Below are 26304 nucleotides of genomic sequence, written 5' to 3'. Positions count from 1 at the left end.
AGTGCATATGCTTTAGTAACCTGACAATTAGGCATATCGTTTTTGACTGTAGCTTGATGAAGCCTTATGTACACGAAAGTGTGTCTTCACAAGTGACTGAGAACGTTGATGTTTTTGACTTTTTGCATTCATTATCAGTTGTTTCACTTGTCAGTTTAATGACTTCTCTTTTACGAAATCCTTTAAGTAATTTCCTGTAATTGTATTTAGATTTTTGTTTTTCTAATTTCACCCTCATTTCACCCTCATTTGCCCAGTTTCCCCCAACCCTCCATTCATTCACATCTCCCACCCACTCCCCTAACCGATAATACTCAAATGTATTCATAAATGCTTTAACAAAATGTCTTCAATCACCGATATGTGTGACGGGGCATTAAACAAAATTCCTCCTCCTCCTCCTCAAGGCTTTATGTCTGGGGTGATCACTGATGATAGGGGAAATAGCTTCGATTCATAGTGTAGACGACGCATGTCAGCGCGGTCAAATTGCATCACTGGGAGTCGTGTGTTCTGGTGAGACTTTTTAAGTGTAAGTCATATATCACATCATTACTGGTAGTCTATATTACCAACAGCCGGCGATGTGTACTACAGAGCCTGCGTGTGTATGTGCTTCGTTCTGTCTCCAGGTGCCCTTTGACTTGCAGACATTTCACACAAGATTTCCAGGCCCGATTTAATTACGTCCACTGGCAGTGCCGCTGGACCTGGTCTATTTGCAACGGTTCTTCCTTTCTCTTTCAATGCACTGCATGCACATGCGCGCGCGCATGTCAGTGTCACTGAGGTACAACTTTGGAAACACATAAAAATCAAAACAAAACAAAAACAACAACAAGAAAACCCACCAACCAAGTCAAATCAAATGGAAAACTTCTTCGTCAATGTAGCTTTTATATATATATATATATATATATATATATATATATTTGTTCAAAATCTCACTTGTACATTTCAACAGACAGAAACATACAGATATCAGTTTCAGTTTCAGTTTCAGTAGCTCAAGGAGGCGTCACTGCGTTCGGACAAATCCATATACGCTCCACCACATCTGTATACATATACAGATATCAATGATAACCAAAGGTAGACTCGAGGAACATAAGAAAAGAAAAACATAATATGTTAAAGAAAATCAGAAAAAAACTGGGGTATAGATACAAATCCACAATTCCCTGTACATATACTATAATCATAGACACATAGACATGTACATAAACGCCGGGATTTGGAAAGCTTGATGGGGGAGGGGGGGATTGTCATTTCCGCTGTCGTTGTAGTCTTGTGCTGAGATGTAAAATATAGAACATAATACATCTATATCAGTACTGTAGTTGTATAACATGAATTTAACTGTAAAAAAAATTCTTACTTTAGTGTGTATCTATAAACATATACAAATTTCGAATATTTGGACATCTTTCATTCATCATGTTCATCAGTGCTTGACCAGAAACGTTGAATAATCGTGCACTACCATTCCTGTCTTCATACTGCCTTTCGTTATATAACAGAAACTGCATAGATCGCTGTTAATTCACCCCTGTCTCTTTTAATTCAATAAAACTTTGTTGGCCATTACATCGATAACAGTTTACGCAATATAAACGATTGATACGAGTTTCCCGCATCATGGGTTCGACTTTCTTAGAAAGAATAAATGAATAAAAAGAATATAAAAAAAAATTAAAAAAAGACCTACATAACCTACACGCAGGACATAAGTTTATCCAAACAAAGTACATTAATTTTTCGCAGCTTTACGGTTCAATTTAATATTTCTAAAGATTTTTCATTATATTTCATTAATGTTACTTTATTTTTAAAAAAGAAGAAGAAAAAAAGAAGGAATAAAAAGTTGTAAACATGTTTCATTTCTGTTTATTCTATATCTACAAACAACGCTCTGCAAATATTATGATGATCTAATTAGAATTTGATCTGTTTCACCTTAAAACAATCATTGTGCTCCGTACATTCGCTTCTTAAATACACAACACCCGAATCGTTTGAGGACATTCATTAAGTCTGCTCTGTAACTGTCGATGAAAGTATATATAGTGGATGCGGTTCTGTGTCACGTGTTTACAGACCTTCACACATAATTAAAAGGTATGAGTTCTGTCAATGACTGAGTGAAAATCATATATAGATGTATATGCCAGACCTTAAAAAGGATGAACACTTACCTTGACACTAAAAAAAAAAAAAAAAAAAAAAAAAAAAGAAAGAAAGAAAAGATATATGGGTTTTCTTCTTTCTTTTCTTTTCGTTCTTTACTTTCACATCCATTTTTCGTTTTCTTTCTTTCTTTCTTCATTCCTTTCTTCACAAAAAGTTCCGTTTTTTTTTTCTCCCTTTCTTTATTCATTTCTTTTTTTCCATTTCTTGGTCATTTTCCTTCTTTTTCTTTTCCCTTCATATCCAGAGGTCGGTCTACCTTCCACCTCTCTACACCAATCAATCCCATGTCGTCCTCACTCACACCCCCACATCCTGGCCCCCCCACCCCCACCCCACACACACACACACACACACATACACGAAACTCCCCCTTTCTCCGTTTTTGGATCGATCTTTTCTTAGTCCTTAAAAAAGTTGGGGTGAGATTCAATTTCGTCACTTCAGTATGTTCGCAGCCACTCAGCTGGCTCTGATGGAACGGACTGCCATGGATTATTTCTCCATTCCCACCGAAAAGAGGTGAAAAGTGGGTGTCTGAAAAACCTTTCCATGGGATGACATTTGAACGTAGCATTTTCAACGCTTGCTGGAATGGCGGTGCAATTCCGAATCGGTGTCTCCGTTGCGACATTAGAGACAGCAGCCTAGTTTTCCGAGGTCTTATTCGTCCTACTGACTTTTTTTTTTTCTTCATTCTTTCGATTTAACCCCTACCCCCACCCCACGCACACACACAATCAGACACATATATATGTGTGTGTGTGTGTGTGTGTGTGTGTGTGTTGTATGTGTGTGTTTGCGCGGCGCGTGCTTGCGTGCATGTGTGTGTGTGCGTGCGTGCGTGTGTGTGTGTGTGTGTGTGTGTGTGCGTGCGTGCGTGTGCCAGTGTGTGTGTGTGTGTGTGTGTGTGTATGTGTGTGTGTGTGTCAGTGTGTGTGTGTGTGTGTGTGTGTGTGTGTGTGTGTGTGTGTCAGTGTGTGTGCGTGTGTGTGTCAGTGTGTGTGTGTGTGTGTGTGTGTGTGTGTGTGTGTGTGTGTGTAGTGTCAGTGTGTGTGTGTGTGTGTGTGTGTGTGTGTGTGTGTGTGTGTAGTGTCAGTGTGTGTGTGTGTGTGTGTGTAGTGTGTGTGTGTGTGTGTGTGTGTGTGTGTGTGTGTGTGTGTGTGATGTGAATGTTAAAGAACGGATTAAAAATAGGCACTGATTCTAAACAGCAGCACTGAGCAACAACACCAACAAAAGTAAATTCTAGAACATCAGCCAACCAGTCTATCGACCAGTCAAATCCATCAATTTACTGGAACACACAAAGAATAGAAAAAAAATATATTACCTAGCAGGACAGGTGTCATTTCTTTGGAAAATTTCAATGCTAACAATAAATGTGGACACGGATAAAAAACCCAAAAAACAATGGCATTTCCCCCTTTATAGTTCATCACATCAACCGAGATCACAAAGATTCACTGCTGCGTAAGCAACCAAACAAGATAAACACAACACGTTATCAGTCAAGTCAACCAAATACAACCAGCCGATTAGGCAGCATGTAATAAATCATATATACAATGCACTTGAAGTTACCTCAACTCACATAAACGACTCAAAACAGGTTGTAGATGAGGCAATAGGTTGACAAATCTTGTCACGGAGGTGGCTATGTTATAGAATAAGACCGATAACTAAATACCAGAGATAACGGTGTTGATAATTTCCGGAGTATAGCTCATAAATATGTCTTTATATACTTGTGATAGTTTCATGAGAATACTCATTAAACATCTTGATTCTGTACACAGCGCAGCGATAAAGTTATTGATAATTTCCTGAATATAGGTATACTCATAAAATCTAACAAACGTCACCGATTAAAGTATCGATATATTCTCTCAGTGTTTGGGCACGAGTCTGACCAGAGTCTGGAACTGGAGTATGTCTTGTTCGTTTTGTACATACGATTTCTTTTTTTTATTTTCTTCTTTTTCATAATTAGTAAATAAATAAAAAATATATCTTGAGTTACAGCCTACCACTTCGTTAAAAATTGTCGTGTCAGCTCAGTTAGGTCACCGAACTACAAGTCTGCTGATGGTCCGTGTGCTCATTCATTGATATAGTCGGCTATGTAGTCTTGCAGGCTAGGCTCAGGACATGTACCAGTGACCTTTGGTCAAAAGAAGACAAGACAGAATCCCTTAACACATACATACTTAGATCCTTTTAACCTTTCAGATCTATTCTCCTCTTTACCTCAGATAGCTTAGGATTTTTGGGGGGTGTAGGGGTGGGTGGGTGTGGGAGGGTTGTTGTTGTTGTTGTTGTTGTCGTTGTTGTTTTTAAACAAACGGCTCCTAATTTGGGTGATGCTGTTGACATAAAAAACTTTCAATGAAGACCTGGTTTCCAAGCCAGCCTACATACAGGCCTATTTTGAGATGAAGATAATAGCATCTGTCTGAATTTTCAATCATCTGAAACTTTGTTGGCAGAAGGCCTACGACTGACATACAACAGCAGAATTCACTAAGAAAGTTATGTATCGTGCTGCACAGCAAGCTACTTTATGACGATCACAATGTCACCCATCTTCTGCTTGAGCCACATGGGTAATTTTGCACCCGCCCAAGTCGATATGAAAACTGCGACTATGCGTTTTAATTATTTTCTATTTCATTTGTATGCATATTATGTTTTACACAAACCCAGGATAGGCTTTCAATGCCTGATCAACGCTTTCGATTTATGCGAAGGTCAGGTATCTACTTTTCTTCATAGCAGATGTAGTGAAGCGTATATGGGGTCTGTCCGCACGCTCTGACATCTCCTTGAAACTGAAACCGTTGCAATGATAATTAACAAACAATGAGGCCAGGAGATGAAATGATTAACAAATAGTAAAGACTGGTAACTCTCTCCATTCACAAGGAACACAACTTCAAGTCAGTGCTGCTTATGCTACCGATTCAGCTAGCACACAGGTAAATAAAAGGTACATTGGAACAAACCCAGCTTCCTCAAAAAAGGAAACGCCGGGCCTGTCCTTATACCGATCATTTGACATGTGCACACAGCAGCAAAGACAGAAGAAATATGCAAACAAACTGGCTTTTATTCAAGACTGGCATAGCCTCTTTAACTTGAATCCTGAACAAGCCACACAGAACACATGGACAATACAGAACAAACACATGGTTGCCTCGGTGGTTTTTCAGCTGGAAATTAACAAACAATGATAGTTTTGGTTCTATTCCACCATATCTTCCAGAACTTCTGCACCTGTACATCTGTATCTCGATCTCTTAATTTGTTCTTCATGGTGATGGGCCTCATGTTTCTCCCGACTTATTCAGAGCTGGAACAGGAACTTGAAACAACGGGTACAGCGTAAACCATATTCTGCAGATCTGGTCATTATCTCCAATTCCCTGCCCACCACGTATATCTCTCTACTATGGTTGCTGCATTTCAGACTTGACGTACTTCCCCTGTTCACCCTCTCTCTCTCTCTCTCTCTGTGTGTGTGTGTGTGTGTGTGTGTGTGTGTGTGTGTGTGTGTGTGTGTGCGTACCATGTGTGTGAGTGCGTGCTGGATGTCACTGAAAAATAATTGTACACATTTTATGTTGAAAGCGTCCTGGCATCATTTTAAAATCCTAGTCATCATGCATCACTTTCCCGCATTGTCATTATGGTTATTATTGTTGGTTTTGATAGGTCAGTCGTAAATCAGAACATGTGAAATACACTGATACCCGCAACCACAGAGTGGTATACAGCAACATGATTGCAGCAAGCTAGGAACTCAGGCTGGCTCCAACATGTCACAAACTCCACTCATGCATCGGTTCAGTGATGAGCTGTAAGAATACTAAGGAAATATTGCCAATAATACAATAAATGGTACACACAAAAGTCTGCAACCACAAAGGCTGATCAACAATGTCTTTTTGCACCCATTACGAACCAGTGCAGATGTCGAACAGTTTTGACACGACTGGCTAAGATTAAACTAAAGTATACCTACACCAATATCATCGCGCCAACACAGGGTTTAGCAACTGAACCTGAATGACTGGATTTGAAAATAAATGTGGATATGTTGTTTTAAATATTAATACATTTGTTTCTGTTTGGAGGTTAGAGGTCCTTTTCAACAGCATTTGAACAGAGTTTGCACAGAGTCTGAAGACGTTAACATTGTGTTTGCTCATTAGCTGACCCACTCACTGAAGTGTGCATACCCCCCAAACTGTTCAGCAGTTTTTGTAGTTCTGACATAAGTACAGAGTCGTTGACAAGATCATGATTAAACCTATAACTGGTCTTTCAAATCGCAAACTGCTGACACAGTGTATCTATCTATTGTTTTAAATGCTGACACGAGATCAAACTGGTCCAAAGTGTGTTTGTGTTTCTTTTGGAAGCAAGCCCTCTCATACTCCCCCTCTCTATCAAAAACAAAAGTGTGTGCGCTACATTCTAGAAAACAAGAATGTAAAGCACTTTACATCCATGAAAAATATAATGCACGTAAAAATGTATGAAAATAGCAATAAAACTATGACACAATGGACATTAAGGGAACCACATCCTGGACATTTTCAATTACGATTCAGTTCTGTCCGTGCACTCGAATATCAACAAAACTACAGCCCACATTGACTCATTCATTCACTTTCTATATTCAAAGGTAGGATGGCAGGTGTCTCTCGGATGTCAAAGAATTACATCTGAAACAAAAGAAAAACAATTGATTGAAACAGAAAGAAAAGATAAATATAGGGATTGGAGGAGGGGAAATGGGGTCAGGTGGGGTGCGGGGTTGTTCATGGCCATGTGAAAATTGAAGGGAAACAATCTTGTAGTCACGTTACTTTCAGCGAAGCAGGAGTATTGTCCCTCTAGTCTATTTTGGTTGGGTTTTTTTCGCCTACCTTTCTCCTTACTGATCGCACACCCACTCTCAGCGGTAAACTACGATCATATTTACAATATATATATATACATATATATATATATATATATATACACACACACACACACATATATATATAAGGGGGAAAAAGAAGGCTTCTGGTCTGTCTCTTTAATTAAACTGCAGTGTCGCAATAGGCGAACAGCGAACGGAAGGTACATGTAAGTAACTCCAGAGTTCAGTCACACACACATGCACATAAATTTATTATACGCCTACTCACTGACTAGCATGCGCACTCGTAAACTGCACCAGTTGATGTGTGCGCATACACACTGGTGCACCTGGTGGATATGTCAGTCAGTCAGTGATGGCTACGGGCATCAGTACACATTCAAAGATAGCAATCAAGTGCAAGGGGAAAGGTGAGACACACAGAGAAACACACACGCACGCATTTGCGTTAATAGAGAGAGGGGGGTGGGGGTGGAGAGAGGCAGGGCGAGAGAGAGAGAGAGAGAGAGAGAGAGAGAGAGAGAGAGAGAGAGAGACGCACACAAACACATACAGAGAAACACACACACACACACACACACACACACACACACACACACACACACACACACACTACGGTAGTAGCCAAGCTGTGATTTCAATCAACAAATTTAACACACTTTTACATAGACCTACCATATAATCGACCCCCCCCCCCCAACACACACACAAAACAAAAGAAATGAAAGAAAACACACACACACACACACACACACACACACACACAGGGGTAGCCGGGATCAAACCCACAAAGACAGAGGCAAAACAAAAAGGCAGCAGAAACAACAAAGACAGAGGAGGAGAAAAAGAATAAGACGGAGGAGGAGGAGGAGAAAAAGAAGATGGTGGAGAAGGAGGAGAAGGACAAAGAGGAGGAGGAGGAGGAGAAAGAGAAGATGGAGGAGAAGGAGGAGGAGAAAAAGAAGAAGATGGAGGAGGAGGAGGAGAAAAAGAAGAAGATGGAGGAGGAGAAGAAAAAAGAGGAGGAGGAGAAAAAAGAAGAAGATGGAGGAGGAGGAGGAGAAAGAGGAGGAGGAGAAAAAGAAGAAGTTGGAGGAGGAGAAACAGAAGAAGATGGAGGAGAAGGAGGAGAAAAAGAAGATGGAGGAGAAGGAGGAGGAGAAAAAGAAGGAGGAGGAGGAGAAGAAAAAGAAGAAGATGGAGGAGGAGGAGAAAAAGAAGAAGATGGAGGAGAAGGAGAAAGAGGAGGAGAAAAGAAGAAGATGGAGGAGAAGGAGGAGGATAAAAAGAAGAAGATGGAGGAGGAGGAGAAAAAGAAGAAGATGGAGGAGGAGGAGGAGGAGGATAAAAAGAAGAAGATGGAGGAGGAGGAGGAGAAAAAGAAGAAGATGGAGGAGGAGGAGGGAGAGAAAAAGAAGATGGAGGAGGAGGTGGAGGAGGAGGAAGAGGTGGAAGAGGAGGAAGACTGAGGATGAGGAGGAGGCGGAGAAGAAGAAGAAGAAGAAGAAGAAGAAGAAGAAGAAGAAAAAGAAGAAGAGGAAGAAGAAGAAGAAGAAGAAGAAAGTCTAGTTAAAAAAAAAAAAGTCAACAGAAGAAACTCCAGAGCGCTATACCATGACATTTACAATAAACGATGTTTTCCTACCTTGGTGTCCTCAAAGTCAGGTGTGGAGCAGGTGGGCAGCAGGGTACCACTGCCTGTACGTGTACAGGTGTCCAACAGGGACCGGTCAATGGCCGGGCCGGACACACACTGTTTCCCCGTGCTCCGTTGCAGCAGCTGCTGTTGCTGCTGCCTCTGCCCCGATCGTCTCCTGCTCGTGGTGCTGGCTCTGTCTCTGCCTCTGTCCTGCTTTCAGCACACGAGGAGGAGGTTGTTGATGGTGGTGGTGGTGGTGTTGTTGTTAGTTATGAGTGTTGTCATTGTCGTCATCGTCATGTCGTCATCATTATCGTTTCCGTTGTTGTTGGTGATTGTTGTCATCATCGTCGTCGTCAGTCATAATCATCATCTTCGTCTTCGTTGTTGGTGACTGTTGTCATCGTCGTCTTCGTCAGTCATAATCATCATCTTCGTCTTCGTTGTTGTTGTTGTTGTTGTGATTGTTGCAATAATAACAACAAGAATACATTAACACTACTACTACTACTACTAACAATAATGATAATGTAGCGTTTCCAATCGTCTTGCATTGTTTTACAATCACACGAAGTCAGACAGAAAACAGGCAACACACACACACACACACACACACACACACACACACACACACACACACACACACACTGCTGGTGAGAGTATGGGGTGGTAAAATAAAGAAAATGGACAGTGTGTTTATTTGTACACATGTGGCCCTTTGGATCCATGTGATGGACACACACACACACACACACACACACACACACACACACAGACACGCACGCACACACAGAGACACACACACACGCACGCACACACACACAACATGCATGGAAGAAACAGATCCATGTGCATATGCTTTAGTAACCTGACAATTAAGCATATCATTTTTGACTGTAGCTTGATGAAGCCTTATGTACACGAAAGTGTGTCCTCACAAGTGACTGAGAACGTTGATGTTTTTGACTTTTTGCATTCATTATCAGTTGTTTCACTTGTCAGTTTAACGACTTCTCTTTTACGAAGTCATTTAAATGATTTCCTGTAATTGTATTTAGATTTATTTTCAAATTTCACCCTCATTTCAACCTCATTTGCCCAGTTGCACGCAAATGTATTCATAAATACTTTAACAAAATGTCTTCAATCACCGATATGTGTGACGGGACATTAAACAAAATTCCTCCTTCTCCTCCATGTACCGCAGACATGGTGGAAAGTGCCTCATTTCATGTAGAGACTGTTTGAAAAAGATAGGTTTTGAGAGGTCTTGTTTTCCAAGGATGTGAGAGAGGGGGCTGTGATGGACTGAAACAGGCAGTGAATTCCGGGGCGTGTACAGCCGGCTGAAGAACTTACAGCTCACCCGCCGTGTTTTCTTACAGCCGGCTTTAGAACTTACAGCTCACCCACCGTGTTTTCTTACAGCCGGCTTTAGAACTTACAGCTCTCCCGCTAGTGTTTTCTTACAGCCGGCTGAAGAACTTACAGCTCACCCGCCGTGTTTTCTTACAGCCGGCTGAAGAACTTACAACTCACCCGCTAGTGTTTTCTTACAGCCGGCTGAAGAACTTACAGCTCACCCGTGTGTTTTCTTACAGCCGGCTGAAGAACTTACAGCTCACCCGCCGTGTTTTCTTACAGCCGGCTGAAGAACTTACAGCTCACCCGCGTGTTTTCTTACAGCCGGCTGAAGAACTTACAGCTCACCCGCCGTGTTTTCTTACAGCCGGTTGAAGAACTTACAGCTCACCCGCGTGTTGTTGTTTTTTTACAGCCGACTGAAGAACTTACAGCTCACCCGCGTGTTGTTGTTTTTTTACAGCCGGCTGAAGAACTTACAGCTCACCCGCCCTGTTTTCTTACAGCCAGCTGAAGAACTTACAGCTCACCCGCCGTGTTTTCTTACAGCCGGCTGAAGAACTTACAGCTCACCCGCCGTGTTTTCTTACAGCCGGCTTTAGAACTTACAGCTCACCCGCCGTGTTTTCTTACAGCCGGCTTTAGAACTTACAGCTCGACCGCTGTGTTTTCTTACAGCCGGCTTTAGAACTTACAGCTCACCCGCCGTGTTTTCTTACAGCCGGCTGAAAAACTTACAGCTCACCCGCCGTGTTTTCTTACAGCCGGCTTTAGAACTTACAGCTCGACCGCTGTGTTTTCTTACAGCCGGCTTTAGAACTTACAGCTCACCCGCCGTGTTTTCTTACAGCCGGCTTTAGAACTTACAGCTCGACCGCTGTGTTTTCTTACAGCCGGCTTTAGAACTTACAGCTCACCCGCCCTGTTTTCTTACAGCTGGCTTTAGAACTTACAGCTCGACCGCTGTGTTTTCTTACAGCCGGCTTTAGAACTTACAGCTCGACCGCTGTGTTTTCTTACAGCCGGCTTTAGAACTTACAGCTCACCCGCCCTGTTTTCTTACAGCCGGCTTTAGAACGTACAGCTCGACCGCTGTGTTTTCTTACAGCCGGCTTTAGAACTTACAGCTCACCCGCCGTGTTTTCTTACAGCCGGCTTTAGAACTTACAGCTCACCCGCCGTGTTTTCTTACAGCTGGCTGAAGAGCTTACAGCTCACCCGCCGTGTTTTCTTACAGCCGGCTTTAGAACTTACAGCTCTCCCGCTAGTGTTTTCTTACAGCCGGCTTTAGAACGTACAGCTCTCCCGCTAGTGTTTTCTTACAGCCGGCTTTAGAACTTACAGCTCACCCGCCGTGTTTTCTTACAGCCGGCTGAAGAACTTACAGCTCACCCGCCGTGTTTTCTTACAGCCGGCTGAAGAACTTACAGCTCACCCGTGTGTTTTCTTACAGCCGGCTTTAGAACTTACAGCTCACCCGCCGTGTTTTCTTACAGCCGGCTGAAGAACTTACAGCTCACCCGCCGTGTTTTCTTACAGCCGGCTGAAGAACTTACAGCTCACCCGTGTGTTTTCTTACAGCCGGCTTAAGAACTTACAGCTCCCCCGCCGTGTTCTCTTACCCCTTGGACAATGACCAGGACTCGCTGTGCATACACCACTGCATCATGGACCGTCATGAACTGACACTCTTTGCCACTGGTTCCGTAGAAACCCGTCCTCTCGAACATCTCCCTTATGGCAGCTGTCAACCACAACACCATGAATGTTTCTTGACAACATAAATACATGTGGAGTGATGGCCTAGAGGTAACGCGTCCGCCTAGGAAGCGAGAGAATCTGAGCGTGCTGGTTCGAATCACGGCTCAGCCGCCGGTATTTTCTCCCCCTCCACTAGACCTTGAGTGGTGGTCTGGACGCTAGTCATTCGATATACCGAGGTCCCGTGTGCAGCATGCACTTAGCGCACGTAAAAGAACCCACAGCAACAAAAATCCACTTCGATAGGAAAAACAAATAAAACTGCACGCAGGAAAAAAACACAAAAAACATAAAAAGGTGGCGCTGTAGTGTAGCGACACGCTCTCCCTGGGGAGAACAGCACGAATTTCACACAGAGAAATCAGTTGTGATAAAAAACAACAAACAAATACAAATATATACAAATACTAATATTTCTTAATGGCCTGTCCATGGCCAAATCTCCCTTATGGCAGCTGTCAATTACCTTAACAACTGGCATTGATATTTCTGTAATGACAATATTTCTTAATGGCATATTTATGGTCACATCTCCAGCTATCAGCCACAATACCAAATCGCATGAATATTTCTCACTGACATTAATATTTCTTAATGGCATGCCTATGGTCACATCAGTTTACCCCACATTGCTGCTGTCAACCACACTAAACATAAATTATACAATCTTTTAATGACATGTTTTCACGTCATTTGCATGTATATGAATGATGTTACACACACACACACACACACACACACACACACACACACACACACACACACACACACACACCTATTCATCTGCTTATAAAATGTTTTTAAATTGCAGTTTCGTTACAGTCAACACTGAAGGTAAAAATGATAATAACAAAACAGAGCAACTGGTAACAGCAATATCAACATATCATTTTCATTCATTCATTCATTATGCCCATCGCTCCTGGTGGAGCATAGGCCATCGACGATCCCTCGCCATCGCACTCTGTTCTGGGCTGTTCTGGCCATTCCAGTCCAGTGGGTCCCTTGCTGCTTCAGCTCTGCCTCGGTATCTCGCCTCCAGCTGTTGCGAGGCCGGCGCCAGAGTTAAACACATACGCATTTGACATGCTTTGATACAAACGAACAAGAAAACGGTTACCTTTGCAGTGAGCAAGGAGAACGTGAATCGAGTAACTCCTCATCTCTGTGATCACCTGGAAACAACCAAACAGAAAGCACCCGGATTAACACGTATCGTTCAATTCCACAGAAAACTACCCTTGTGCTTATGATCCTCATCCAATGGGCTTATTTTTAGTTTTATGAACACACACACACACACAACAACAACAACAAACAAGAGACAGAGAGAGAGAGAGAGAGAGAGAGAGAGAGAGAGAGAGAGAGAGAGAGAGAGAGAGAGAGAGAGAGAGAGAGAGAGCATTAAGAAATGAGACACAGAAAGACAGACATAAAAAACACAGAAAACAGACAGATTCACGCATGCACGCCCTCCCTCCCCTCCACACACACACACACACACGCACACAACACAACACACACACTCACACACACGCACACAACACACACACAACACACACACACACACGCACACACACACACACACAACACAACACACCACACACACACACACACACACACACACACACACACACACACACACACACACACACACACACACACACACACACACACACACACACACACGCACACCTGCTGCAACGCCTTGACGCCCACAGAATCCACGAAGCTCATGGAAGTGCAGTCTATGATGATGAAGTAGACGTCGGTGACGGTGGGCAGGATGAAGTCCTCCGCTTTCGAGGAGATTCCTAACGGCCTTCTGGAGTCCACCGTGTCACTGGCCGTGTCGGTGGAGGAGGGACTTTGGCTCGTACTCCCTGAAGGCATGCTCCCCTCTGCTGGTATGTGGGTGTCATCTTGCACGACTGTTTCTTTGTCGGGCTTTTCCTGTCGGGGTGATCGAAAAGAACAGAAAAAACAAGTCTGAAAAGCCGGGTTAAGAGTGGTTGTGTGCAGCTGTAGTATGGTGGTTCTCCTCATTATCGGGGTTTTCGTTGTAGTTGTAGTATGGTGGTCCTCCCCATTATCGGGGTTTTCGCTGTAGTATGGTGGTCCTCCTCATTATCGGGGTTTTCGCTGTAGTATGGTGGTCCTCCCCATTATCGGGGTTTTCGCTGTAGTATGGTGGTCCTCCTCATTATCGGGGTTTTCGCTGTAGTATGGTGGTCCTCCTCATTATCGGGGTTTTCGCTGTAGTATGGTGGTCCTCCCCATTATCGGGGTTTTCGCTGTAGTATGGTGGTCCTCCCCATTATCGGGGTTTTCGTTGTAGTATGGTGGTTCTCCTCATTATCGGGGTTTTTGTTGTTGTTTAGACGGCAAACTTCTTATGCATCAACCTGCCTTGTATTAATTAATCAACACGTCCCAGCTGACATGACTCTTTCCCAAACTGGACTATCTCATTCCGGACCGAACAATCACGATCACCCACACCATCCCGCTCCAGCTGAACCCATGGCAAGATATCACATTCCAAACGGGCCAACCCACCCTCAGCTGTCCCATCTGGACGTGTCCATACCAGTTTTATCTTGTCCCCCCACCCCCCACACCCTACCCCCCGCCCCCCTACCCCCTTCCCTCCCTACACTCGCTTCCACATTGTCAGAAAAGGACCTCTCTGCTTCATCACCTCTTCCCGTCACACACACACACACACACACGCGCGCGCGCGCGCACACACACACTCACATGCATAGTCCAATTGGACATTTGTCATAATTGTTACAGTTGTTTGATGTTAGCGTTTCCTTATATATTGTGCCTATGTCTCCCCTTTTAATGTCTTATTTTTTCCAATGCTCTGTATCTTCCCCCCCCACACACACACACATATGCGCACACACACATACACACACATCATTCATCACCCTCTGCCAAATACCGTTCCCACCTCCACGCTCCGCCCTCCACCTCCCCCCACCTTTTTTTTCCGTCTAATATCACTTAAAGTGGAAGACGTTAACTCACTCAGTACGGCCAGTCCTCTCTTCTCCTCTACACAGACCCCTCGGATGTCCAGTGGGTGTCTGAATGACCCAACCTTTAGCTTCCGTCGTCAGAATTGTGGTATTCTTTGTCAACATTCACCTCTTCAGTATAAGAGCCTTCCGCTTGCAATATTTTGATGATGGTAATTGGGGTGAAACGCTGTTAACGTCGTCTCTTTCGCCGTTCGTATGGAAAGAGTTAAACTGAAGACTACTACTACTACACACTCACATACACACACTCACATACACAAACACACACACACTCACACACACACACACACCCTACACACACACACACACACACACACGCACGCACACACACACACACACACTTACGACACTGCCATAGTCACAGTTGTCCTACCTCTGAAGGCTTGGAGACTTGCACTTTGAGCAGTTCTTTCTCGGCTTTCCTCTTCATCTTCTTCAAGACGCGGGGGTCTGCGATCAGCTTGTACACAGACGCCTTGAAGAAGTCACTGTTGGCGAAGTAAAGCGCCGAATCGAAGCGAAAGATCTTGATGTGCTCCAGCTCCTTTGCCTGTCCAATAATCATAATCATGGGAAGTAATTCATATACTGACAGGAACAGCAATTTAAAAAAAATGGGAGAGAATTCAAGTCAATAACATGAGGACGTTTCTGTCATTGTTGAATGAAAGATATTTAATGGGAGAAAATTCAAGTCAATACCTTGAGGACGTTTCTGTGGTTGTTACTATATTTGAATTAAAGATATTCAATCTTCTTGCTTCTTTTCGGGTGTGGAGGATGCGGAAATAATGTGTAAACTGAATGCGAAGAAAAAAAAAAAGAAAAAGAAAAAAAAAAAAGCTCTTTCAGTCTTAACAAAGCATCACAACGTAACAGGGAATGCTTCCTAAAAGCATATGCTCTGTTCACACCCACGTGTACAAACTTTCCGATTTAGTCAGATTTACTTTCCTACCAGCACCACTTGAACAGCACAGACCAGAACACAAAGTTGAACGAAAAAGGTTTCACCACTTACAGCTTTGAAAACACCCACGTCCTTGTAAAGATCTGTGCCCGGCACTTGTCCCAGAAGGCAGGCATGAGGTCTGCACGCACGCACGCACGCACGCACACACACACACACACACACACACACACACACACACACACACACCGTGCATGAAGATGATGTACTTCAACACCACTACTACCATCGCTACAAACAACACTAATGTCAATGTTGCTGATGCACTGATTGATATAACAATTACAATGAATGTTGAATACAATAATGTAAAATAGCGACAGTAAAATTATGCACAACAATGTGATGATGGCAATGATGACTATTCAAGAATATGATCACACACACAAAAAAATGTGTCCATACTGATGCTGGTCAGGATAACGATGACGAAAACTATAACTGGCACTGACGATGATGCAGACTCTACGTACCAACCAACACAACTGCGATGTTAGCAACACAGCTGTAAACAACACTGAGCTGTGTGATGTTAGCAACACAGCTGAAAACAACACTGAGCTGTGTGATGATAGCAACACAGCTGTAAACAACACTGAGCTGTGTGATGATAGCAACACAGCTGTAAACAACACTGAGCTATGTGATGACAGCAACACAGCTGTAAACAACACTGATCTGTGTGATGATAGCAACACAGCTGTAAACAACACTGATCTGGGTGATGATAGCAACACAGCTGTAAACACTGATCTGTGTGATGATAGCAACACAGCTGTAAACAAAACTGAGCTGTGTGATGATAGCAACACAGCTGTAAACAACACTGATTTGTGTGATGATAGCAACACAGCTGTAAACAACACTGATCTGTGTGATGATAGCAACACAGCTGTAAACAACACTGAGCTGTGTGATGATAGCAACACAGCTGTAAACAACACTGATGTGTGTGATGATAGCAACACAGCTGTAAACAACACTGATGTGTGTGATGATAGCAACACAGCTGTAAACAACACTGAGCTGTGTGATGATAGCAACACAGCTGTAAACAACACTGATCTGTGTGATGATAGCAAAACAGCTGTAAACAACACTGAGCTGTGTGATGATAGCAACACAGCTGAAAACACTGATCTGTGTGATGATAGCAACACAGCTGTAAACAACACTGAGCTGTGTGATGATAGCAACACAGCTGTAAACAACACTGAGCTATGTGATGATAGCAACACAGCTGTAAACAACACTGATCTATGTGATGATAGCAACACAGCTGTAAACAACACTGATCTGTGTGATGATAGCAACACAGCTGTAAACAACACTGATCTGTGTGATGATAGCAACACAGCTGTAAACAACACTGATGTGTGTGATGATAGCAACACAGCTGTAAACAACACTGAGCTGTGTGATGATAGCAACACAGCTGTAAACAACACTGATGTGTGATGATAGCAACACAGCTGTAAACAACACTGAGCTGTGTGATGATAGCAACACAGCTGAAAACACTGATGTGTGTGATGATAGCAACACAGCTGAAAACACTGATGTGTGTGATGATAGCAACACTGAGCTATGTGATGATAGCAACACAGCTGTAAACAACACTGAGCTGTGTGATGATAGCAACCAAGTTGACAAAACACTGAGAAGTGTATACAGACGGTGAAAGATTAAAGTGACGAAAACGACAACGAGAAGGCGATGACGATGACGATGATGATGATGATGATGACGACGATGACGGATTACCTCTGGCTCCTGATGATGACGGTGAGGAGAGCGAAGATGATGCCCGCCATTAACCCCAGGTCCACGTCCAGCAGTACTGTGGACACAAATGCTACCAGCCACACCATCTGTAGAGGACACACACACACACACACACACACACACACACAGACACACACACACACATATATAATACACACACACACACACACATAATACACACACACACACATATAATACACACACACACACACACACACACACACACACACACACACACACACACACACACACACACACACACATAATACACACACACAGAGACACACACACACACACACACACACATATAATACACACACACACACACACACACACACACACACACACAGAGTACACACAGACACAGACATGCACACACACACACACACACACACACATACACAATACACACACACAGACACACACACACACACACACACACACACACACATATATAATACACACACACACACACACACAAACAGACACAGACATGCACACACACACACACACAAATACACACACACACACACACACACACACAGAGTACACACACACACACACACACACACACGCACACACACAGAATACACACACATGCGCACATACACACGCATGGACACACACACACACACACACACACACACACACACACACACACAGAGAACACACACACACACACACACACACACACACACACACACACACACACACACACACAGAACACACACACACACACACAGCATATTACTTGAGCGCGCATATTTTAGTATCATTCATCAAACGATAATTTGTGAACATTTTGCAGTACAGCAATGAAAGGGAAACAAGTGGCGACGGTATAATCCATCCTTCAAATCAAATGTTTGGCCAATTAAAAACGATGCGCAAAACAACCCACACCTGGAACACGAACCAACACTGTGGTATTCTAATGTAGTATTCTTTATTTCTTTCTTATGCATGTTTGGTGCATATGTGGGTGTATGTGTGAATGTGTGTCTCCATGTTTTACATTTATTTGCTAATTTATCATCATTGTTGTCTTATTTTATTTATTTATTTATTATTATTATTATTACTACTTTTTATATTATATTTATTTATTTATTCATTTATTTATGTACGCTTATAGTTGACTTCATCAAGTTTTTGCGCCTTAAACATATTATTAGTAGTGGTAGTAGTTATTTTTTTTAATGTATTTATCTATTATTTATTCACCCCTTATTTTTTTATTATTTTTTTCTCAAGGCCTGACTAAGCGCGTTGGGTTACGCTGCTGGTCAGGCATCTGCTTGGCAGATGTGGTGTAGCGTATATGGATTTGTCCAAACGCAGTGACGCCTCCTTGAGCTACTGAAACAGAAACTGAAACTGTCCCGCCATGTTTTTGTTGTTTTATCTTTGCACGATTTCGCTTTGCTACACGGCTGGACATTGGGTTAACAACTGAATGCGTCAAATCTGGAATAAACAACCTGATAAATACAGCTGAAAAACACTGAAAATGGGTGAGAGCATTATTCTGCTCATGGTATTGTCGCTTTAGCTGTTGCACAAAATTGCCCGATTAGTTAGATCCATGGATGTAGTCACCGTTAATTTTTTTTTAGAAAGTCAGTCAGTCAGTCTGTTAATCAGCAGGTTCTCTCGTAAGCAGCCTTCGTGAACGAGTGAGCAGGTTTAACCAACCAGTAAGCCAACCACAGACCAAGTGCACGACTTACTAACTAAATAACTAACCAATCAGCCAACCAACCAACTAACTAACTATGGAGTCTCCCGTCGGACCGACGGATGAGTAGGCAGGCAGGCTTATCTGTCGGTGTGTAAGCTCGTCGTTCCGACATTAGCCTGGTTGCCTGACCAGCACAGGTGACTTTTTTTTTTTTTTTAGTGAAGAGGAGTCGTGCAGTCCCTTCCCCACTCTCTCGTCTACGGACGCTCACAGTCCCACAGGTGCAGATACTGCCACGTATAGAACTGCCTCGGTAGGTGCAGGTGTTTTCTTCGGAGTTCCATCTCCCGGGAGGACTTCCAGCCAAGGATAAGAGCTTCCCCTGCCCTTTGGTCATCCTCTTCCGCCTTCATAGCCGTTGGGAAAAGTTTCTTCCTCCGCCTGGTCCGTCGTTGGGAGACTTCACATGCGGCAGGTAGTACTGGGTTACATGGTACCAGTAGCAAGGGCTATGCCCCTGACCTGGCTGATCTAACTAACTAACCAACCAACTAACTAAACAAACACCAGCCAACCAGCTAACAAAAAAACAAGTTAACTAAAGTTGCATTGTACTGATTTTTGTTAAAAAGTAGAAACACTCACAAAGTCGATGAGGGAAATGCTCCACAGACGTTTCAGCTCCCCAAACTGTTTGAACATTCCCTTCAAGGCCACGATAATGATGGAGGCCAGGATGCACTAGACACACAGCACGAAGCAACAACACGTCATCACACTGTGGCGCGCTCTAGCTGACAGCTAATTACCTGTCAGTTACGAAACGAAACGAAACGAATTTTTATTTAACGAGGGTAGTGGAGTAAGCACAGCTGCTTTAAAAACATTTTTTTTTTTTACATCCAGCCCTCAAGGGCAAAGGAGAAAAAAAGCAAAGGCAACACACACACACACACACACACACACACACACACACACACACACACACACACACACACACACACACACACACACACACACACACACACACACACACAATTACATATGAAAATAAAAGGCATAAATGAAAGCGTGTACATTACCTAATTAAGCACGACACGACAGACTATCATTGAAAAGATCAAATCATTAAGGAAAAAAAAAGAAGAAAAAGAAAAGTAGAGAGAGATTGACAGAGATGGGACATGGGTGGTGAATCTATAGCAAACTTCATTTTCTACACTCATAAAATATCACTGACATTCGAACATAATCAGTACATTTTAGGATAAAGAGGTGTCAAGTTTGAGAGATTCATTAGGTATATTAGTAAGTTAGATTTGAATGTTTGAAAAATTGATTCCGTTTTTAAAGTTTCTGGGATATGATTCCATAACAACCCCCCTGAATATGTAAGGCTTGGTTTACATAAAAATATAGTAGTAAATGGAAGGTTTATCTTATGTGAGTGTCGATAATTATTAAAACTAAACCGATTTAGCTGGTAGTTTGGATGCGTTATCTGACTGCTTGTTGTGCAACTGGCTCTCTGTCTGACTCAGATGAATTGACTGGCTAGGATATAGTGTACAAGGCATTACAAATCATTGATTTATGCAAGTGAACATCATGAAATTTTAACGTACCAATCGAAGTTACACATATTTCAGTTGGGCAAAAGAAATGTAAAACTGAATGGCATTACGAATGACAACAACAACAACAACAACAAACAAAACAAAGAAAAATAAATTACCATCATCATCATTATTATTATTATTACTACTATTATCATGAGCATTTACGCCTCATCTTGAAAATAAGCCCTAAGCGTTTACAAATAGAAAACATATGTAAATATCAAAAAGGAAAAATTGAACACAAGATACCAAACATGATTAAAAATCATTTATCCACACACACACACACACACACACACACACACACACGTCACAGCACACAATCGTAAATAGTACATTACCAAAAATACAACCAACAATATCTGAAACTATAAAAACAATAAAAGCCAAAGAAGAAAAGAAGAGAAAGAACAGGAAAACGAGCGAAAAAAACAACAACAACAAAACATGAATACACACGCTCACGCGCACTTAGGCGCATACTTAAAGAGAGAGAGATTACACACACACACACACACACACACACACACACACACACACACACACACACACACACAGATAGTCATACATACAGACAGACAGACAGACAACGAGAACGAAATAGAGAGAGAGGGGGGGGGTAGAGGGAGAGAGAGAGAGGGGGGGGGGTAGAGGGAGAGAGAGATATATATTGTATGTGTATACATACATATATATATATATATAGAGAGAGAGAGAGAGAGAGAGAGAGCCTGATACAAGTGAGTGAGAGAGAAAGACAGACAGGCAGACAGACAGCGAGAACGAAATAGAGAGAGACAGAGACAGAGAGAGAGAGAGAGTTAGATAGATAGAGACAGACAGACAGACAGAGAGGCAGGCAGACTGACAGACAAGCAAAGAGAGACAACACAGAGACACGGAGTGAAAGCCCAATACACAGACAGACAGACAGACAGACAGAGACAGATGTATTCACAGAGGTAGGTACTCAACAACAGGATGGTTCCAATCCTCACTCACTTTAGGCAGGGTTTCGAAGTATTTCCCCAATACCAACAGAACCACCAGCAGAAGACCACTGGACAACAAACCACACACCTGAACACACACACACACACACACACACACACACACGCACGCACGTACACACACGAACACACACACACACACGCACGCACGCGCGCATCAACACACAATCAACACACACACACACACACACCACTGAATGATCACAAGCAATACCACCATACAGATGAACAGATATGCATATCACCCACGCACCAACAATACACTACATCCATCCACTTCCTACCCCATTATCATCACTATCATACTCTTCTTCTTCCTTTCTTCTTCTTCTTCTTCCTTTCTTTCTTTCTTTCTTGTTTCTTTCTTTTCTTCTTCTTCTTTCTTTTCTGCTTTCCTTTCTTCTTCTTCTTTCTTTTCTGCTTTCCTTTCTTCTTCTTCTTTTTTTCCTTCTTTCTTTCTTCTTTCTTTCTTTCCTTCCTTCTTTCTTCTTTCTTTCTTTCTTTCTTCTTCTTTCTTTCTTTCTTCTTCTTTCTTTCTTTCCTTCTTTCTTTATTCTTCTTTCTTTCTTTCCTTCTTTCTTCTTTTTCTTTCTTTCTTTCTTCTTCTTTCTTTCTTTCCTTCCTTCTTTCTTTCTTCTTCTTTCTTTCTTTCCTTCCTTCTTTCTTCTTCTTTCTTTCTTTCTTCTTCTTTCTTCTTGTTTCTTTCTTTTCTTCTTCTTCTTTCTTTTCTGCTTTCCTTTCTTCTTCTTCTTTCTTTCCTTCCTTCTTTCCTCTTCTTCTTCTTTTTTTCTTCCTTCTTCTTCTTTCTTTCCTTCTTTCTTTTTTCTTTCTTTCTTTCTTTCCTTCCTTCTTTCTTTCTTTCTTCTTCTTTCTTTCTTTCCTTCTTACTTTCTTTCTTTCCTTCTTTCTTTATTCTTCTTTCTTTCTTTCTTTCTTTCTTTCTTTCTTTCTTTCTTCTTCTTTCTTTCTTTCTTCTTTCTTTCTTTCTCTTCTTCTTTCTTTCTTTCCTTCCTTCTTTCTTCTTCTTTCTTCTTCTTTCTTTCTTTCTTCTTCTTTCTTCTTCTTTCTTTCTTTCCTTCCTTCTTTCTTCTTCTTCTTTCTTTCTTCTTCTTTCTTTCTTTCTTTCTTCTTCTTCTTTCTTTCTTTCTTCTTCTTCTTCTTTCTTTCCTTCTTTCTTTCTTCTTCTTTCTTTCCTTCTTTCTTTCTTCTTCTTTCTTTCTTTCCTTCTTCTTTCTTTCTTTCCTCCTCCTTCTTTCTTCTTCTTCTTTCTTTCTTTCTTTCTTCTTCTTTCTTTCTTTCTTCTTCTTTCTTTCTTTCCTTCTTTCTTTCTCCTTCTTTCTTTCCTTCTTTCTTTCTTTCTTTCCTTCCTTCTTTCTTCTTCTTTCTTTCCTTCTTTCATCTTCTTTCTTTCGTTCTTTCTTTCTTCTTCTTTCTTTCTTTCTTTTCTTCTTCTTCTTTCTTCTTCTTCTTTTTTCTGTCTTTCCTACCTTCCTTCCTTCCTTTCTTTCTTTCTGCTTCTTCTTTCTTTCCTTCTTTCCTCTTCTTCTTTCTTTCTTTTCTTCTTCTGAAACCCCCACGTTCACTACGTTTATACGAGCGGGTTCTTACGGGCATGAGTGTATTTCCCCCCCCCCCCCCCCCCCCCCGCCATATTGGCAGCCGTACCACGTTTTCGGGGCGTTACCTGTGTTTTGTTTCCCACGCTTTCCTGGACCAGACTGCGTGACATGGATGCGGCGGAGCAGTAGGCCGAGAAGAAGGAACAGGTGATGTTCATGGTCCCGTAAGCCAGCAACTCCTGGGCAGGTAGGAATTAATTGGTCAATGAATGACTGTGAGGGTCAGTGCAGGTATTTTCCTTTTTTTCCTTACCTACTGGTTCAGTGGACAGAACGAGGAGTCAGTGCGCTGGAATTCAACTGTGTATATATATATATATATATATATATATATATATATATATATATAGTGTATATATATAGTGTGCATATATAGTGTGCATATATATATATACACTATATATATATATATATATATATATATACAGTGTGTGTGTGTGTGTGTGTGTGTGTGTGTGTGTGTGTGTGTGTGTGTGTGTGTGTGCGTGCAAATAGGGGAAGACAAAGATACGTAAAGAAGCAAAGAGAGAGGAGGGAGCGAGAGAGAGATGGAGGAGGAGGGGGTGGGGGTGGGGGGGGAGCACAGGTCGAAGGGACGCAACCTTGCTTGTAAGTTACTTTCAGTGGTGCAGGAGTATTGTCCCTCCAGAGCATCCATTCCGCCCCCACCCAAACAAGGAACACACACACACACACACACACACACACACACACACACACACACACACAGACACACACACACACACACACACTGACACGCACACACCTACCTGGTTAGAGTCGATCTCATAGTCGTGTTTCTTGGCCAGTATCTTGGCCATGGCCACAGAGCAAGCGAAGCCCACGACAGCTATGCTGATGGCGTCCGACACCACGTCTGACAGATACGTGAACTGCTGGACCTTTGGCGCCGGAATCCTGCCCACCACACACACAGAGACACACGTAGACACAGACACACGTAGACACAGACACACGTAGACACAGACACACGTAGACACAGACACTCGTAGACACATGCAGACACACACACACACACGGACACGTACAGAAACACTTACATAGGAACATATTGGCACACACAGACTAATACACACAGACACTCACGTTTAGACACAGACACTCATTAACACATGCAGACACATACAGAGAGACACGCACATATACACACTCACATGTAGACACACAGGCAGACAAAGACACACTCTCAGACACACACACACACACACACACACACACACACACACACACACACACACACACACACACACATACACAGAGACACATACACACTCACATGTAGACACAAAAGCAGACACAGATACACTCCCAGCCACGCACAGACACACACACTCTCAGACACACATGATGAAGACACACACGCAGACACAGACATGCACAGACACATGCAGACATACACGGACATAAACATAGACACGCACACAGACATACACACAGAATGTGAATGTATTTTTGACAATTTCAAGATGTTATCTGCTATTGCAGAAGGTTTGCTGCATAGTCCAATTGGACATTTGTTATAGTTGTTTGATGTTGGCGTTTCCGTCTATATTATGCCTATGTCTCCCCTTTTAATGTTTTATTTTTTCCAATGCTCTGTATCTTTCCCCACCACACACACATGCGCACACACGCGCACATACACATACACACACACTATTCTTCACCATCAATACTGTTACCACCACCACGCCCCGTCCTCCACCCCCACTCCCCTTTTTTTCGTCTAATATCACTTAAAGTGGAAGACATTAAACTGAAGACTACTACTACATACACACAGCGACAAGCTGGCACACACAGACAAATACACACAGACACTCGCGTGTTGACACAGACACTACTCACAGACACATGCAGACACACACACACACACACACACACACATACACACACACACACACACACACACACGTAGACACACAGACAGACACAGACACACTCTCAGATACACACAGACACATACACACTCACATGTAGACACAAAGGCTGACACAGACACACTCTCTCTCTCTCTCTCTCTCACACACACACACACACAGAGATACATACACATTCACATGCAGACACACAGACACAGACAGGCATAGACACATGCAGACATGCACAGACACACATAGAGATACGTATATACACATACATGTATACACTGGCACACACAGACAAATAAACACTCACAAACACATGTAGACAAACAAGCAGACACAGACACTCCTAGACACATGCAGACATGCACAGACATACAGAGACACGTACGCAGACACATACAGTTAGACACACAGGCACACACAGACACACTCACAGACACACACCGACACATACACACTCTCACACACACACAGACACATACACACTCACAGACACATGGAGACACACAAGCAGACACAAACACTCATAGATTCATGCAGACATGCACAGACACACACAGACTGACACAGACACGTATACACATATACATACACTGACTCACAGACACATACACACTTACACAGACACTCATAGACACGCGCAGACATGCGCAAACATACACAGTGACACGTACACAGACACATACACATAGACACACACTGCCATACACAGACACACTCTCAGACACATACACACTCACACACACATGATGTAGACACACACAGGCAAACACAGACACTCATAGACACATGCTGACGT

The 26304-nt window shown here is 42.6% G+C and overlaps 1 protein-coding gene across 2 annotated transcripts in view; it reads right to left on the bottom strand.

Annotated features, from left to right (window-relative positions):
* Positions 1-4507: 4507 nt before the first annotated feature.
* LOC143285021 (prestin-like) overlaps positions 4508-26304 on the bottom strand; it is a 48990-nt gene continuing 27193 nt past the window's right edge. For both annotated transcript variants that reach the window (XM_076592194.1, XM_076592195.1), the window contains exons 9-20: positions 24387-24534; positions 23682-23795; positions 21990-22067; positions 20014-20109; positions 17667-17773; positions 15954-16023; positions 15306-15482; positions 13575-13832; positions 13000-13054; positions 11741-11862; positions 8763-8966; positions 4508-6917 (exon numbers count right to left, since the gene is read on the bottom strand). In XM_076592194.1, the coding sequence (XP_076448309.1) occupies positions 6912-6917; positions 8763-8966; positions 11741-11862; positions 13000-13054; positions 13575-13832; positions 15306-15482; positions 15954-16023; positions 17667-17773; positions 20014-20109; positions 21990-22067; positions 23682-23795; positions 24387-24534 (1435 nt within the window). In that variant the 3' untranslated portion in view covers positions 4508-6911. The remainder of the gene's footprint in view (positions 6918-8762; positions 8967-11740; positions 11863-12999; positions 13055-13574; positions 13833-15305; positions 15483-15953; positions 16024-17666; positions 17774-20013; positions 20110-21989; positions 22068-23681; positions 23796-24386; positions 24535-26304) is intronic.

This window comes from Babylonia areolata, chromosome 8 (genome assembly GCF_041734735.1).
Source record: "Babylonia areolata isolate BAREFJ2019XMU chromosome 8, ASM4173473v1, whole genome shotgun sequence".
NCBI classification, from domain to species: domain Eukaryota; kingdom Metazoa; phylum Mollusca; class Gastropoda; order Neogastropoda; family Buccinidae; genus Babylonia; species Babylonia areolata.
This window is presented reverse-complemented; position numbering and strand designations above follow the sequence as displayed.